This window comes from Mercenaria mercenaria, chromosome 19 (assembly GCF_021730395.1).
Source record: "Mercenaria mercenaria strain notata chromosome 19, MADL_Memer_1, whole genome shotgun sequence".
Lineage (NCBI taxonomy): Eukaryota > Metazoa > Mollusca > Bivalvia > Venerida > Veneridae > Mercenaria > Mercenaria mercenaria.
The window spans coordinates 34047305-34064240 of record NC_069379.1 but is presented as its reverse complement, the minus strand read 5'-3'; the positions used below and the strand labels follow the sequence as shown (position 1 = coordinate 34064240).

The following is a 16936-nucleotide window of genomic DNA, read 5'->3' as shown; positions in this document are numbered from 1 at the left end:
TTATAATGATGCTCCAGACCAAGTATGACAAAGATCCATCAAGCTGTTCCTGAGACACTGTCTAAAGGCATTTCTAGTATTAGCTCTAGCAGCCCCTAAAAGGGGTCAAATGTCCCAACTGAACAAAGTTGGCTTCGGGCCTAAAAAAGATGCTACAAATCAAGTTTGATGAGAATACATGAGAAATCAAAGCCTTGAAATGTCTGATGGTTGTGGGTTTTTGGTAGATCTATTTTCTGTTTAAATGCCAGTCTATGAATATACATGAATGAGAAACAAATACAAATTTAATGTGCCTCATATCTAAAATGAACTCTGCCTGACCCAGCTTGTGATGTAACCATGGGCTGGAATACTTTATCATTGATAGATCTTATATAATCAAAATGGTCAGTGTGAGTGGATACAGTTTGAATAAGGACTGCTTGTTCATTGATAATGCATCCGCACTGTTCATGAATGGGATTATTTTGTGTAGCACATGAACATCCTTTGGATGTGATTCGGAATAAAATAAAGATGCTATGATTGTCAGAAATACACTTTAACTTTGGTAGCGGGATAAACCCGCAACCAAAAATCAATTAAAGGATTTTTTATTTTTAGCTTTAGCGGCCCCTAAAATAGGCCAACTGATCCTGCTTTAACAAATGCATATTCCCTATTCATGAATCTTTGGACAATGACATCACACCTATAAAGAAGTGAAGGTCAAGGGACACATACAACTGTAATTATTTCAATATTTCTGTTTCATAAGCAAAGTTTGACCGTAGTCATACCACGTAGATAAACTGTATGCAGCGTGCCTTCATTTCAATGTAATGAGATTCAGTCATTATATAGCATATACATAATAAAACAGATTTCAACTGAGTTCAATATTTGCATACCATACTAAAGAAAAATATTCATATATAATAAATCAGTTAAATAATTTATAACAAATATATCAAAGCAAACAAGTACCCATTTTAATATGAAATCTGAATAAGTCACAAAAGCAAGAAAACTTTTCATATACAGACGACAACTGTAACAAGGAAAATCTTTTAAAAAGCACTTCTCTACATAGAAGACTCTTATCACACCCTTATTCATGTGATACGCAGACCGTATTCAGCTCTTTCTTTAATTTGATATATGTCGGTATTTGAACAGGTTTTTATCATATTTATTAAACTTACTTATCATTTTGAGATATATCAATATTCTTGCTAAATATACTGAGCGGAAGTTAGCTTTAAAACTGTAAACAGCGTCGTTTAGGATAAATGCTTTGTCTACATTTCACTCAGCGTAGCACAGTCAACAGAGTGAAACAAACTGACACTCTCGTCCAATCAGGCAGAGTGTTGCATAAATCTTTCATTTTGATAAATTATCTATAATGCGTTATCAAGTAGTTTGATTTGCAACCTGAAGTCACGTGGCATGGGTCGGTCAAGGTCACGAATTCGTTCTTTTAACGGCAAAAAAAGAGAACGTAAATCAAAATTTCAACCAAGGTGCAGGCGCGGGAGGACGCTGACGCAGACGACAGTTCGAGAAGGATAGCTCTGCACATACTTCGTATTGTCGAGCTAAACACAATATACAGAATTTTGTTAACTTTTAAAGTGTCACAACACCTAAATTAAGCATCGTTAGTTCAGGTCCTGGCAATATGCTGAAGTTCACTTTATAATGACATGTTTCTGTAGTACCACAGACTTATTATTAGTTTTTCTAAGTTTAAACCGTAGTGTGCACGTCCAACAACACAGCAGTACAACGATTAATTTCAGGTACAATATGGATATTATAAATTACAACACTATAGTCAGCAACAATATCACATCTATGGAATTTGCTCATGTAAGTCCACACTCTAGGAATTACTAAATGTGTGATCTTGACTTTCTACATAATAGTCAAAAACTTCATCAACCTCTACTTTAACCACTGGTTCAGGACACTCTGTATCATTTTCTAATGAAGTTCCATTGTAGGGCAAACAATGCTCATTACTATTGTCAGATCCGTTTTGGGCATTATCTAGAGTCTGTTCTTGGCATCCTACGTAGTAGTTATCTTCCTCAGTTACTTCAACTTTTACCTCTGTTTCTGAGGAGTTTGTATTCGTACCAAATGTATTTCCACTGTAAGGTATAATGCAGTAACAACCTTCCTCGGTCACTTCAACTTTTACCTCCATTTCTGGAGAGTTTGTATTCGTATTGAATGTATTTCCACTGTAAGGCATACTACAGTGACTACTGGTGACATATATATTGTCTGTATTACTGTATATGCTATCATAAGATGGTCGCTGACTTCCTACACCATAGTCAAAATCTTCCTCACCAGGCTCAACTTTTACCACTGTTTCATGTAACTTTGTATCGCTCTTGGAAGTACTTTCACTGCAATGCATACTAAAGCAATTAATATTGTCATATATGTTGCATGTATTATCAAAAGAGGGTCCTTGACTTCCGTCTTCAGCAATCTCAACTTTTACTACTGTTTCTGAATGACTTGTATCGACCTCTTCTTTAACGGCAGAGAGTGGGACTTCCCTTTCATGCAACAAATTTTGCTGAAACGGTAAAAAAAAAAACTTTTAGGAAACAGTTCAATTAACTAGACACTAAAATATTCAAATAAGAGGACCGGTGGGACCTGCATGGCTGAGTAGTTAAGGCTGTTGACTTCAAATCACTAGCGCCTTACTCATGTTGGTTTGGGCCTCTCTTTGGTTGTAGAATTCCTCATGTGAGGAAGCAAATCATGCTGGCTTACGGAAGACCGGTGGTTCTACGCAGACGCAGGTGCCAACCCGCGATGAAATAATGTCTATAGGGCACCTGGAAAGTCGCCATATGACCTGTAATTAGGGATGGGTATTGCCACGAAAATTGGTATTGCGATATATTGCAATATTGTATGTGAATATTGCAATATACTGCAATATATTGTACCAGTTATTTAATGAACAAAAACATGACGAATCATACTGTTTTTTTTTTTCATATTTATTCAATTAAAAATGAGTAAAATGACTAGTATCAACAACACGAGTGTTTGCTCGACCTTCTCAATAAATAAAAATACCAGTAAACAAAAAAATAAAAAGTTTTGACTAGATTATGGGGAGTATTACCGAATATTCAAAAGCGAAAGTAGACTGCGTCAAAATATTATTTGATTTATTGTGTGGCACTACATTCGGTTTACGGATACAATCATATTACACAGGTTGCTCAATTCACCGATTATAAACGAGGAAAGTGGTATAGCTGTTGTATGAATAATAAATTCTAGTTGATAGAAAAATTACTAATGAGTCGCTGACAAATACGAAATTATATTTATCTAAATTTTCTTATTGGTTTTATTATGTGGAATTGGGTCCGTAAAATAGCTGTAAACCAGTCTGCTACCTGCACTGGAAATGAAAGGAGAAAAATGAAAACAAAGTTGAATCGTGCTGGCTGCTAGAAAAGGATTTTTTTTGTGAATCTTCTTGGTTTACGTTAGTGTTACTTAATGTTATAAAATAACCGGTATTCGAAAATCATATCGCAATATCGTATCATCGGGAAAAAACATCGCAATAACCGGTCTACCGCGGTATATCGCCCACGCCTACCTGTAATTGCGTCAGTGTGAAGTTAAACCCAACAAAAAAGTGGACAAGTACCAGCATTCATCTTCGTTATTAAGACTAAGACTTTAAATCTATAAAAATTCAATATGCTGTAATTTGCTTTGTAACAAATCTATACTGATGTGCTGTAATTTGCTTTGTAACAAATCTATTCTGATGTGCTGTAATTTGCTTTGTAACAAATCTATTCTGATGTGCAAAACAAATCTATTCTGATGTGCTGTAATTTGCTTTGTAACATATTCTGATGTGCTGTAATTTGCTTTGTAACAAATCTATACTGATGTGCTGTAATTTGCTTTGTAACAAATCTATTCTGATGTGCTGTAATTTGCATTGTAACAAATCTATTCTGATGTGCTGTAATTTGCTTTGTAACAAATCTATTCTGATGTGCTGTAATTTGCATTGTAACAAATCTATTCTGATGTGCTGTAATTTGCTTTGTAACAAATCTATTCTGATATGCTGTAATTTGCTTTGTAACAAACCTTTACTGCTTAAACTTTGCATGCAATTTTGATGTAGTATATGTCATACTGGCACAAAGTGACATTAAAATCCTACAAGATTTACAAACAGGAGGCAAAACGTAATTTTAATCTCACAAAATCTACTTTTTAGACTGAAATCTTCAATCACCTAAAAAGAAAGATTCTGTTGTATCTTTTAATTTCGTTGGCACAAAATTTTTGGGTTTTGAAACAGCTATTTCGTCGGGATTTTTTTAATTTTTGAATTAGTCGCCCATGAAAATTAATGATTTCACAGCACACGTACGAAATGACAAGGCGTGTTTAAAGAAGTGCATTCTAACACGATCCGATTTATTTTCTTATTAAATAAAGAAGGCAGAAAACAGTGAATTATAATACAACAAATCACTGTTCTGACGTCACAGTTATTACGTCATGGCGTTCAACAGCATGGCGGCACGCTAGAAAAGAAACCGATCGAAAACGGGCAATTTTTAATGAATGTCGTCAAGGATGTACTTCAAATCCTTTTTAAAGTGTTAGAATCGAAATAATATATCTCATCCAGTTATTTGCTCTTGAATAAATCATTGTTTGTCGTTCGATGCGTATTATTATATCACTCAGGCTATATTATTATTTCTTAAATGTACATTTTTACTAATTCAATGAAAGAATGTTCACGTCTTTGCTCTACTTATTAAGAACCAGACAGTTTGACATTATTCCAAAGGTAAGAATCACATCCAGCCTGAAAAAGTAATAGCCATTTTTTTTAAAACTAGACAGGAACTTAGCCAAAACTTATAATGCAACAGTCTCTAATGGTGGTAAAACAAATCTTGTATTATGATTAAAAAAAAAAATAATAATTTTAGTTGTTATATTAACATGTATTTTTTTACCAATCCCTGGATAAAATTCTAGCAAACAATATCAAATATAAAAAGAGCTTTCAGAACGACTGCAAAATGCTTGCAAATAGAGAAATGGACACTACAGAAGACTGTTAACGCAACAGAAACATGGTAGAGCTTTGTACTTTGTATCTTTTGATCTGGCTGTATGGCCACTTCATGTTGATAATGTATACCAAGTATCCTCAATTGGATGGAAACTGTATGAGGTGAGTACACACTGTTCCTATGTAATATATTATTTCAAAGTCCATAATCATAAGGCCTAACAAAAAAAAATGTTTGTTTCCAGTGACATGGCCAAAAAAAATAGGGTAGGTAGGTAGGCATTCTTTTTTAAACCTAACACCATTCTAGTTTCAAACAGGGAGATTATAAACCTTATAAACATGCATCCTATTGTTATGTTTGATTTACACCTGAATGTACAATGACTTTGATGATGTTTTAGCAAAATAAAATGCCATTTGATTGTGTACTTAAATATTATGAAATAAATATATGCTATATGTTTGTGTTTTGTTGTTGTTGTTTTTTCATTTCCAGAGTAGCCCATCCGATTAGCTCAATAGGTAGAGCAGTCGATCTACGGATCAAGTGGTCATAGGATCGTTGTTTCCTATATCATTCATTCTCCGCCGCTAATTCATGTGGAGAAGTTGGCAATTACTTGCGGAGAACATGGTTTATATTTGATTAAACATGAAACTTGAATGAAATCTTGCTGTGGATTCTCTCTTTAAATAATAATTTTAATATTGAATATTATTCAATAACCAACATTTATATTTCAAACTAAAACCAAGTAAAAGCACACTGGCCAGGAATATGATTTGCATCTTTGATATGCATTGAGATTAATACCATCACCCCCTTCCCCAGTCTAAAATTCTGGATTAACTGGAAATGCTAGACAATGGAGTTTTGACTGGTATGCCCAAATTGTGAATTAATAAAGCTACAAGTGGTTGTTCAACTTCTTACTACTATAAATCCAGGGTTTTCCCTAGGAAATTTATTTTGAGGGACATCATGTCCCCCCAAATTTATTTTTCTGGAGAAAAGAGACTATTTTGGGAGACATGTTAGGATTTGCTTGAATACTTTGATACTCTTTTGGGCTTTTAATAGTTTAAATTGATTGAAATTAACTTTTAATTAATTTGAAAAATAATTTTTTTGGGAAAACTCATGCCCCCATTTGCTAAGAAAAGGGGGACATGGACCTCGAAAAGTGGTAAATTTACCACCTTTTTGGGGGCTAGGGAAAACCCTGTAAATCCCATCTAAAACCTGACTTTTCAAGACTCTGCAGGCCTCGACCTTAACTTTTTTCAGCAGGTCCACCAACTGCTGAAATCTAGGAGAGCTGCTCAGACTTTAGTGGACCTCCAATTCTATCACATAAATTGTGATGTTGTAGACGTCATAACTTCATATGACTCAAAGAAACAGGACTTATTTCTAAAATAATTAAAAATGGAAGACTGTAGCAATCTGTTATCCCGAAAAATAATTATTTTGAAAAGTGTCCCAAAATATGGACACAATAATCATCATCCACCCGACGTCGACCCGTGTTGAAAGTGAAAAAAAAAACATTAATAATTATCGGTAACTAGAAAATGCTTTTGTAAAAAAGCGCATGTCTCCCCCAATGCAAAGTCCTATAGGCAAGAAGTCAATGGAGGTCAGGAGCGAAAGTCAAAGAGACACTGATGGTTGGCTGCAATAGGGATTATCTACTTGGCATGTCCAGTCATCCCGCTAAATTTCAACACTCTTGGCCTAGTGGTTCTCAAGTCACCGTTCAGGCTCCTGTGACCTTGACCTTTGATCAAGTGACCTCAAAATAAAAAGGGGTCATCTACTCTGCATGTCCAATCATCCTATTAAGTTTCAACATTGTAGGTCAAGTGGTTCTCAAGTTATTTCCAAAAAATGATTTTACATGAACAGGCCACTGTGACCTTGACCTTTAATAGACTGACCCCAAAATCAATAGGGGTCATCTACTCTGCATGTTCAATCATCCTATGAAGTTTCAACATTCTGGGTCAAGTGGTTCTCAAGTTATTGATCGAACTGGTTATCAATGTTCAGGCCCCTGTGACCTTGACCTTTAACGGAGTGACCCCAAAAACAATAGGGTTCATTTACTCTGCATGAACAATCATCCTATGAAGTTTCAACATTCTGGGTCGAGAGGTTTTCAAGTTATTGATTGGAAATGGTTTTCCATGTTCAGGCCCCTGTGGCCTTGACCTTTAACAGAGTGACCCTAAAATCGTTAGGGGTCATCTACTCTGCATGACCAATCATCCTATGAAGTTTCATCATTCTGGGTCAAGTGGTTCTCAAGTTACTGACCGGAAATGGTTTTCCATGTTCAGGCCCCTGTGACCTTGACCTTTCACAGAGTGACCCCAAAATCGTTAGGGGTCATCTACTCTGCATGACCAATCATCCTATTAAGTTTCAACAATCTGGGTCCAGTGGTTCTCAAGTTACTGACCGGAAATGGTTTTCAATGGTCAGGCCCCTGTGACCTTGACCTTTAATGGAGTGACCCCAAAATCGATAGGGGTCATCTACTTTGCATGTACAATCATCCTATCAAGTTTCAACATTCTGGGTCAAGTGGTTCTCTAGTTATTGATCGGAAATGGTTTTCCATGTTCAGGCCCCTGTGACCTTGACCTTTGATGGAGTGACTCCAAAATCAATAGGGGTCATCTACTCTTTATGACCAATCATCCTATGAAGTTTCAACATTCTGGGTCAAGTGGTTCTCTAGCTATTGATCGGAAATGGTTTTCAATGTTCAGGCCCCTGTGACCTTGACCTTTGACGGAATGACCCCAAAATCAATAGGGGTCATCTACTCTTCATGGCCAATCATCCTATGAAGTTTCAACATTCTGGGTCAAGTGGTTTTCTAGTTATTGATCGGAAATGGTTTTCAATGTTCAGGCCCCTGTGACCTTGACCTTTGACGGAGTGACCCCAAAAACAATAGGGGTCGTCTACTCCAGCAGCCCTACAACCCTATGAAGTTTGAAGGTTCTAGGTCAAATGGTTCTCCAGTTATTGCTCGGAAATGAAATGTGACGGACGGACGGACGGACGGAAGGACGGACGGACGGACAGGGCAAAAACAATATGTCTCCTGGGGGAGACATAATTATTCTGATGATAAACTAAGTAATTAGCCTTGTTTTCATCATCAATTAACACCCCCTCAAAGAGCTAAAAGAAGTGTGTCGGTTATTATGGCATCTGAAGTGGAGATCAAAGCGGTATAGTTGCCCGAGATTGTCATGGCATTACGTCATGTTTTCGCGCCATGTGACACATCACTGTCTGATCGTACTTTCTCGATTCCTTAAATTGTTGAGAAGAAATCAATAAAAAAGTGTTTTCTTAATCTTTTTTTAAAAGCGAATGTGCAATATCCCGAATAAACTGACATGTAAATGTGTCGTGAACAATGATAGTGGATAGCCTGCCTCTGTGACCTATTTGCCCTCAAGGAATTTACATTATTGTTTGAAAAGAATATCTAACAAAGTGTTGTGTCAAAAAATACATGTACTATGAATAATTTAAAACTTATTAAAATCCGCAACAACATCATACTGCTTTATTTTAAAACCACATTTCTATTTACGTCACGTAACCTATTCTGCCGTGCTAACAGAAATCTGTTTGCCAAAAATCGTTTTACTCCATGTATTTAAATTGCTGTCGGTTTTTCATTATTTAAGATTTTTTAATTGTGTTTTTTGTACATTCTGGTCAAGAGTCTGAATTTTATTACCATAGTATGTACCGTTTATTTACTTTAAGAAAGAAGTAAATAATCAAGATCGCGCTGTTTGAAATTTTACAAAACATTATATGAAAATATGATCGTTTTTAAAGAATTTTGCCTACATTCCTGTCGATATCTTATTAAAATTGTTATAGAACTCAAACTGTATTAGTTCTCAAGCGGTGTTGAAAATTTGAAGCGATTACATTGAAAAATGAATGCACCACGCGCGTTTATTGTGTCAAAAGTAACCGCGATGTAAATAAGATATTACGATAGGGCGCACGTGTTTGTGGAATGGAAAATTACCAGCATGACGTTTTGATATTTTTACGATTCGCGGGTAAATTCCAGTCAATCCAGGTAATTTTGCTTGATGTATTAATTTCTCAATTTGGTAAAGTTACCACCTAAAAACCACTCGCCCGATCGGTGGAGTAGTCCATTCGTGCAAAGAGCTATAAAAATAATAATATACTTATTTGCAAAAATATGCGGCCCGATTTTACCGCTAAAAAAGTTTAGGGTCGGCGGTAAAAAAATAGGGTAGGTCGGGCCACCGGAAACAAACAATTTTTTTTTTTACGCCTAATGGGTCATAACTTCTAACAAAAGGATCATGATGACCCTGGATCGCTCACCTGAGTAATATGAGCAACGTGTTTCAAATGTCAAACTGATGATTTTTCGAAATTTTTTGGAAAATTTTCCGATGTACAATCAAGCAACCCCTGGGGCGTGGCCAATTTTACCCCCTGGGTCATGATTCGAACAAAGTTTGTAGAAGTCTACTAGGCAATGTTACATATCAAATATCTAAGATCTAGGCCTTCTGGTTTATTTTTAGCAAATTTATGAAGGTTTCCCTATATACAATCAAGTAACCCCTGGGGCTGGGTCAATTTAACCCTGAGGTGTCAAGATTTGAACAAATTTTGTAGAGGTTCACTAGGCAATGCTACATGTCAAATATCTAAGCTCTAGGCCTTCTGTTTTTTTTAGAAAATTTTTGAAGATTTTTCTATGTACAATCAAGTAACCCCAAGGGGCGGGGTCAATTTGAATAAATTTTGTAGAAGTCTACTAGGCAATGCTACATGTCAAATATCTAAGCTCTAGGCCTTCTGGTTTATTTTTAGAAATTTTTTGAAGATTTTCCTATGTAAAATCAAGTGACCCCTGGGGCGGGGTCAATTTTGACCCCGGGGGACATGATTTGAACATATTTTGTAGAGGTCCACTAGGCAATGCTACAAGTGAAATATCTAAGCTCTAGGCCTTCTGGTTTATTTTTAGAAAATTTTTGAAGATTTTCCTATGTAAAATCAAGTGACCCCTGGGGCGGGGTCAATTTTGACCCCGGGGGTCATGATTTGAACAAATTTTGTAGAGGTCCACTAGGCAATGCTACATGTCAAATATCTAAGGTCTAGTGCTTCTGGTTTTTGAGAAAAATTTTGAAGATTTTCCTATGTAAAATCAAGTGATCCCCGGGGCGGGGTCAATTTTGACCCCGGGGTCATGATTTGAACAAATTTGGTCCACTAGGCAATGCTTCACACCATATATCTAAGCTCTAGGGCTTCTGGTTTTTGAGAAGAAGATTTTTAAAGTTTTTCCTTTCGGTTGCCATGGCAACCAGAGTTCTGCATGGAATTCAATTCTTTGAATAATTTTAAAAGGGGGCCACCTCAGGATCATTCCTGTGAAGTTTGGTGTAATTCTGCCCAGTGGTTTTCAAGAAGAAGATTTTTTTAGAAATTGTTGATGGACGACGCACGACGCACTATGCTAGACGGACATCAAGCGGTCACAATAGTGACCGGTGAGCTAAAAACAATCAGACATGAAAGTACCGACAATGTTTTCCTTTCCACTTTATGTTAATGATGTATACTGTAAAAGCAGAAATTTTTGCGGGGATTTAACTTCGCTATATTCGTGAGGTCCCTAATGATAAATAAAGCAAATCGCATAAAGGTTTTATTAACCATCTCGCTGCCGAGCACCCGATTACGTTATGTACACTGTATTTGCCTTGGAACTTTCCTAGTTATGACAGAATTGTTTAGAGGCTTTATTGTTCACAGAAAGTATACAAAACCTATGATTTTTAGAAAGAAAAATAAACAAGAGCACCGCCTTGCGGGTGCTGACGCTCATCTGATTTTTTTTGTGTAATAGAAATATTGTCCTACCCATGATTTTCTAAGTCTAAAAAGGGCCATCATTCTTGCAAAAAGCAGGATAGAGTTATGTTTCTTGATGTTCAGTGTCCACTTATGATGGTGAAAAACTGTTGCAAGTTTTAAAGCAATAGCTTTGATAGTTTATGAGAAAGGTTGACTTAAACATAATACTCAACCAAGAAAATGATTTTCTAAGTCCAAAAGGGGCAATAATTATTGCAAAAAGCAGGATGGAGTTATGTTGCTTGCTGTACATGGTCAGCTTATGATGGTCAACAAGTGTTGCAAGTTTCAAAGCAATAGCTTTGATAGTTTAAGAGAAAAAGTTGACCTAAACATAAAACTTAACCAAGAAATCTGATATTTTCTAAGTCCAAAAGGGGCCATAAATCTTGCAAAAAGCAGGATGGAGTTATGTTTCTTGCTGTACAGGTCAACTTATGATGGTGAACAAGTGTTGCAAGTTTTAAAGCAATAGCTTTGATAGTTTAGGATAAAAGCTGACCTAAACATAAAACTTAACCAAGAAAACTGATTTTCTAAGTCCAAAAGGGGCAAGAAATCTTGCAAAAAGCAAGATGGAGTTATGTTTCTTGATGTACAGGGTCTGCTTATGATGGTGAACAAGTATTCCAAGTTTCAAAGCAATAGCTTTGATAGTTTAGGAGAAAAGTTGACCTAAACATAAAACTTAACCAAGAAATCTGATATTTTCTAAGTACAAAAGGGGCCATAAATCTTGCAAAAAGCAAGATGGAGTTACGTTTCTTGCTATACAGGGTCAGCTTATGATGGTGAACAAGTATTCCAAGTTTCAAAGCAATAGCTTTGATAGTTTTGGAGAAAAGCTGACCTAAACATAAAACTTAACCAGGCAACGCCGACGCCGACGCCGACAACCGCTCAAGTGATGACAATAACTCATCATTTTTTTTTCAAAAAATCAGATGAGCTAAAAATGCATACAGATGAACAGATTAAAAAAAATTTATTCTCAAAAAAAATCTTTTTAGTTTGAAATATGTTGACATAAATGTGAGACGGGTATACCCGTCATACATGTAGACAAAAAAGGCGTTAGATGGTGAAGAATCACAGTAAACAGCTATAAATTTTTGATGAATCTGCTTGGCTTGTAAATCTATATTTAGAAAACAATGCAATATGAAGGACCTAATTTCCTTATTGAATCTTCGAAGTTTAGAGGGAATATTGCAGTTGTTTTGTCTACCTTACCCTGCAGTTGAATCGCCATCCACCATTTTGAAATGTGGAAATTTACCAGGTCACTTAGGTCATTATGGGCTTTCCTGTGTAAAGTATTTTAAAAAAAGAACAGCAAACACTGATGGAAAACATTCTTTTAATATGATTGGTTGCTCTGGGATAAATTCATGTGACATCATTTGCATTGTTTATAGGCTGGAATGTCGGGAAATCCAAAGATGGGTAAACCCATCTTGTAGGCAGTCACAGTGAAAGGGTTAAGAACCTATATAATAACTTCTGTGTGTGCAGTGTTTAATTAAACATGCATTGAAATCTATGCCCCTGGATATAGATTACATGTAAATTTAACCATGAATCTAGAAAAACATTTTTACAGGTAATTATAGAGGTGTTTAAATATCCATACAATTAATAGCGAACTAGTACAGTATCATAGATCAGTAGACTTTTTACAGTTTAATATACCTTTCTATATGTAGTTCGTTAACGATGGACACCCGGCATTAAAAAGCCGAAACAAGTAACGGCGGGCATTTAACCCAACCTAACCAATGTTCCTGGATTCTGTACCAGTAACAGTACAAACCTGGTTCTCCGCAAGCAACTGCCAACTTCGGACTTCCCCACCTGAATCAGAGGTGGAGGATGAATGACATCAGGCACAAAATTGTCACAGAGAAAATGCGCCCCCACAACCCCACAATCAGTAGATCTGCACTCTCACTATTGAGCTAAGCGGGCAGGCTCACCTAGAGTACACAAGGAAGGGTGACAGTTGGATGGACTAACTGACAGACAGTTCAAACACTATATTGTCCCAGATCTTCGACACCATGGGTATAACAAGAGCACCGCCTTGCGGGTGCTGACGCTCATCTGATTTTTTTTTTGTAATAGAAATATTGTCCTACCCATGATTTTCTAAGTCTAAAAAGGGCCATCATTCTTGCAAAAAGCAGGATAGAGTTATGTTTCTTGATGTTCAGTGTCCACTTATGATGGTGAAAAACAGTTGCAAGTTTTAAAGCAATAGCTTTGATAGTTTATGAGAAAAGTTGACTTAAACATAATACTCAACCAAGAAAATGATTTTCTAAGTCCAAAAGGGGCAATAATTATTGCAAAAAGCAAGATGGAGTTATGTTGCTTGCTGTACAGGGTCAGCTTATGATGGTCAACAAGTGTTGCAAGTTTCAAAGCAATAGCTTTGATAGTTTAAGAGAAAAAGTTGACCTAAACATAAAACTTAACCAAGAAATCTGATATTTTCTAAGTCCAAAAGGGGCCATAAATCTTGCAAAAAGCAGGATGGAGTTATGTTTCTTGCTGTACAGGGTCAGCTTATGATGGTGAACACGTGTTGCAAGTTTTAAAGCAATAGCTTTGATAGTTTAGGATAAAAGCTGACCTAAACATAAAACTTAACCAAGAAAACTGATTTTCTAAGTCCAAAAGGGGCAAGAAATCTTGCAAAAAGCAAGATGGAGTTATGTTTCTTGATGTACAGGGTCTGCTTATGATGGTGAACAAGTATTCCAAGTTTCAAAGCAATAGCTTTGATAGTTTAGGAGAAAAGTTGACCTAAACATAAAACTTAACCAAGAAATCTGATATTTTCTAAGTACAAAGGGGCCATAAATCTTGCAAAAAGCAAGATGGAGTTATGTTTCTTGCTATACAGGGTCAACTTATGATGGTGAACAAGTATTCCAAGTTTCAAAGCAATAGCTTTGATTGTTTAGGAGAAAAGCTGACCTAAACATAAAACTTAACCAGGCAACGCCGACAACCGCTCAAGTGATGACAATAGCTCATCATTTTTTTTTCAAAAAATCAGATGAGCTAAAAATAATGTTGAAAGCATGCAAAACAAGTTAACTGAACTTACAACAGAAGGATCTCTTTCAAGCCTTGAAAGAAATACAGGCAGGGAAACAACAGCAAATTGGTCCTTGCTTCTTACGGCATTTTCCTCTTTAAGTTTATCACTCCGCTTCTTCGCTTTCAAATACCTCCTCATTCTCTGCTCATTGGTTTCCTCACTACAGTTCTTGTGCGGAAAGATGCTTGGTACATAGTCAGGGTGTTTGGGATCTTTGTTACTAGCGCCTGAAAATAATAACACAAGAAAAAATGATAAGGCAGTAGTTACATTTCGTATGAACTACAAAATAATACATGGGCTCCATGCGGTTTATGGTTGCAGACTTCGAATCACTTGACCCTTGGAGAGAGGAATGGGGCCTGATGTCAAAACAAAATGTCTGTGATCATATATCATCATTTTTAAATTTGTCACACTTCCGTTTTTTCAGACTTCAGGAAAGTTGGAAAAAATGTCCAGACATTCGGTCCAGCAATGCCTAAAAATCTGCCGGACCGAAAAAAAAAAACAACACAAAAATAAAGGTCTGTGCACTGCATATGTTGCTTTCCTCCATCACATACGAGCCAGGTGTGATTTTTTGTCCATTTCTCGTTAAATGTTTGGTCAATCCTCTTAATTTTCATACATTTTTTTCTTATCACTATGATTGTCGGGAGTTAATTTATGTTTCTTTCCCGGTTCTGCCCCGTCAGAATATGTTAGTGACGCCATTTTCATGTGCTTTCCGAGATGTTGTGGTTCTTGGGGTACAATAAATGCCTGTTAATTGCATCTGGATTAAGAAACGGCGGACCGCAACAAAATTTTCCAATCATGTCCGTCAGACCGGCGACTTTCAACAAGTCTTGTTTATACCCTTTGAAAAAAAAACAGTAAACATACTATGGAAAATGAGGTAAACTTGAATTCCTTCTAGTATTTGTGTGGAGATAAATTTTGCTACTTTATGACATCTTAGATTACATATCTTAAATGGATGTTTTCTAGCTATCCATTAATCAGTTTGTGAAATAACTTTTTATATGTATTTTTCGCTGAAAGTCTAATCTAATCAATATAAGATACATATGATAATATACCATGCAGACGATGCTTATAGATGTCACTGTTTAAAAAATGTTCCAGTTGTTGTTGCTTGTTGTGTGCAGTGACTTATCTTTCTTATGGGCAATATCTCCACTCGTGTCAAACACTTGAAAGACCAAAACAGTGGAGGATATTTCCAATAAAATTTTCATCGCTGCCAATTTTGGGTTTAAATGATGATTTAGTTGTGAATATGAGACATATTCAAATAAAACTTACATGGGATTCAATTCCTCATTGATTTATGTAGAAATTATCAAATAATTTCGAAAATTACAAATTTTCTGGTGATTTAAACCTAAATATGTACTGTACACGTTGAACGTTTACCATGTCTACATGGCAATATGCGCAAGCAATAAAACCACTATAACTTTACAAATTACACGACAGTGTAGAGGGTTTTATATTGGTCCTTCGAAGTTTTGATGTTTCAGTTTGCCCGTCACAAATCTAAAACAATGTGACCATCGAATTATTCTGACTACTTACAAAGTATGCAAAGTGTATACCTGATATGAAATGTTTTTCACAAAGATATGTCCATTTAGACGTGGGTTTCCAAATGGATCCATCTTCTTGTTTTCTATCCACAGCTTTGACCCATTTCTCCCACCTTTCGCGAAATGTTACTTTGTCAGGGAATCTAAACCACTTAAGTTTCTCAGCTCTACAGTTATGACTGGGACACCCCCACGCTGCACAAGACTTGGGCATAATAAATTAAGATTAAACTTCTAGCTTCCTGAAATACAAATGGCGTAAAATAATTAAAGGGAGACAATTGTATAAACGATAAGGTTGTTGCTAATCCCCGTTCCCCGTGTCTTTGCAAGCTAGTCCGAGCTTAAAAGTATTTGCTGGGCAGCTACCACCCTTCTGTCAGTTCTAATTCAACTTCCTACTTTTACTTTTTAACCTGACCTGTAAAATTAGTTTGAAAGGTAAAAAATACTTATATACATTTCATCATTTTATATGGCGAAAACGAACACTGAAGATTTAGATCAACTTCACAACGCTTTAATTTTAACTGAACAGAAAAACCATATTTTGTGTGGAGACTTCAACTGTCCAGACGTAAACTGGGATACATTATCGGTACCAAACAACACTTCTGTGCAAGATAGACCTGTACAGCAGAAGCTTATTGAAACTTCGGTCGAAAATAATTTAACACAAGTTCATGATCAACCCACTCGCCAAGGAATTATTTCAGACTTAGTATTTGTAACCATTCCATCCTTAGCGAAAAGCTCAGTTAGCGTGCCAGGAATTTAAGATCATGACATTGTTGTGACAGATTTAGATATTAAATCAGTGTAACAAACACTAAACCGCGTAAAATCTACATGTTCAACAAGGCAAACTGGGACAATTTAAAACTATCATGTAAACAGATTAGTGATAAAATCATTTCACTACCCAGCATAGTAAACATTGACTCTGTTTGGGATCTCTTTAAGATCAATAGAGGAAAATGTGCCATCTAAAACTGTTAAAAGGAAACACACATTACCATGACTGAATCGTAACTTAAAAAAGTCAATTTGGAAAAACGCCAGATATTATAAACAAGCAAAGAAAAAAGAAAATTGGATCAAATATAGGAACTTTCAAAAAGAATGTAAGTAATCATTTAGAAAAGCTAAATGGGAGTACGTAAATAACACCATCCAAAAGG

The 16936-nt window shown here is 36.1% G+C and overlaps 1 protein-coding gene across 1 annotated transcript; it reads right to left on the bottom strand.

The window, feature by feature from the left end:
• Window positions 1–580: 580 nt before the first annotated feature.
• On the bottom strand, window positions 581–16029 carry LOC123542499 (uncharacterized). Its single transcript, XM_045328395.2, has 3 exons — window positions 15765–16029; window positions 14167–14387; window positions 581–2581 (listed from the first exon to the last, which is right to left on the bottom strand). The coding sequence occupies exons 1-3, from the start codon at window positions 15967–15969 to the stop codon at window positions 1871–1873; spliced, it is 1137 nt and encodes a 378-aa protein (XP_045184330.2). The 5' UTR covers window positions 15970–16029; the 3' UTR covers window positions 581–1870.
• Window positions 16030–16936: the final 907 nt, after the last annotated feature.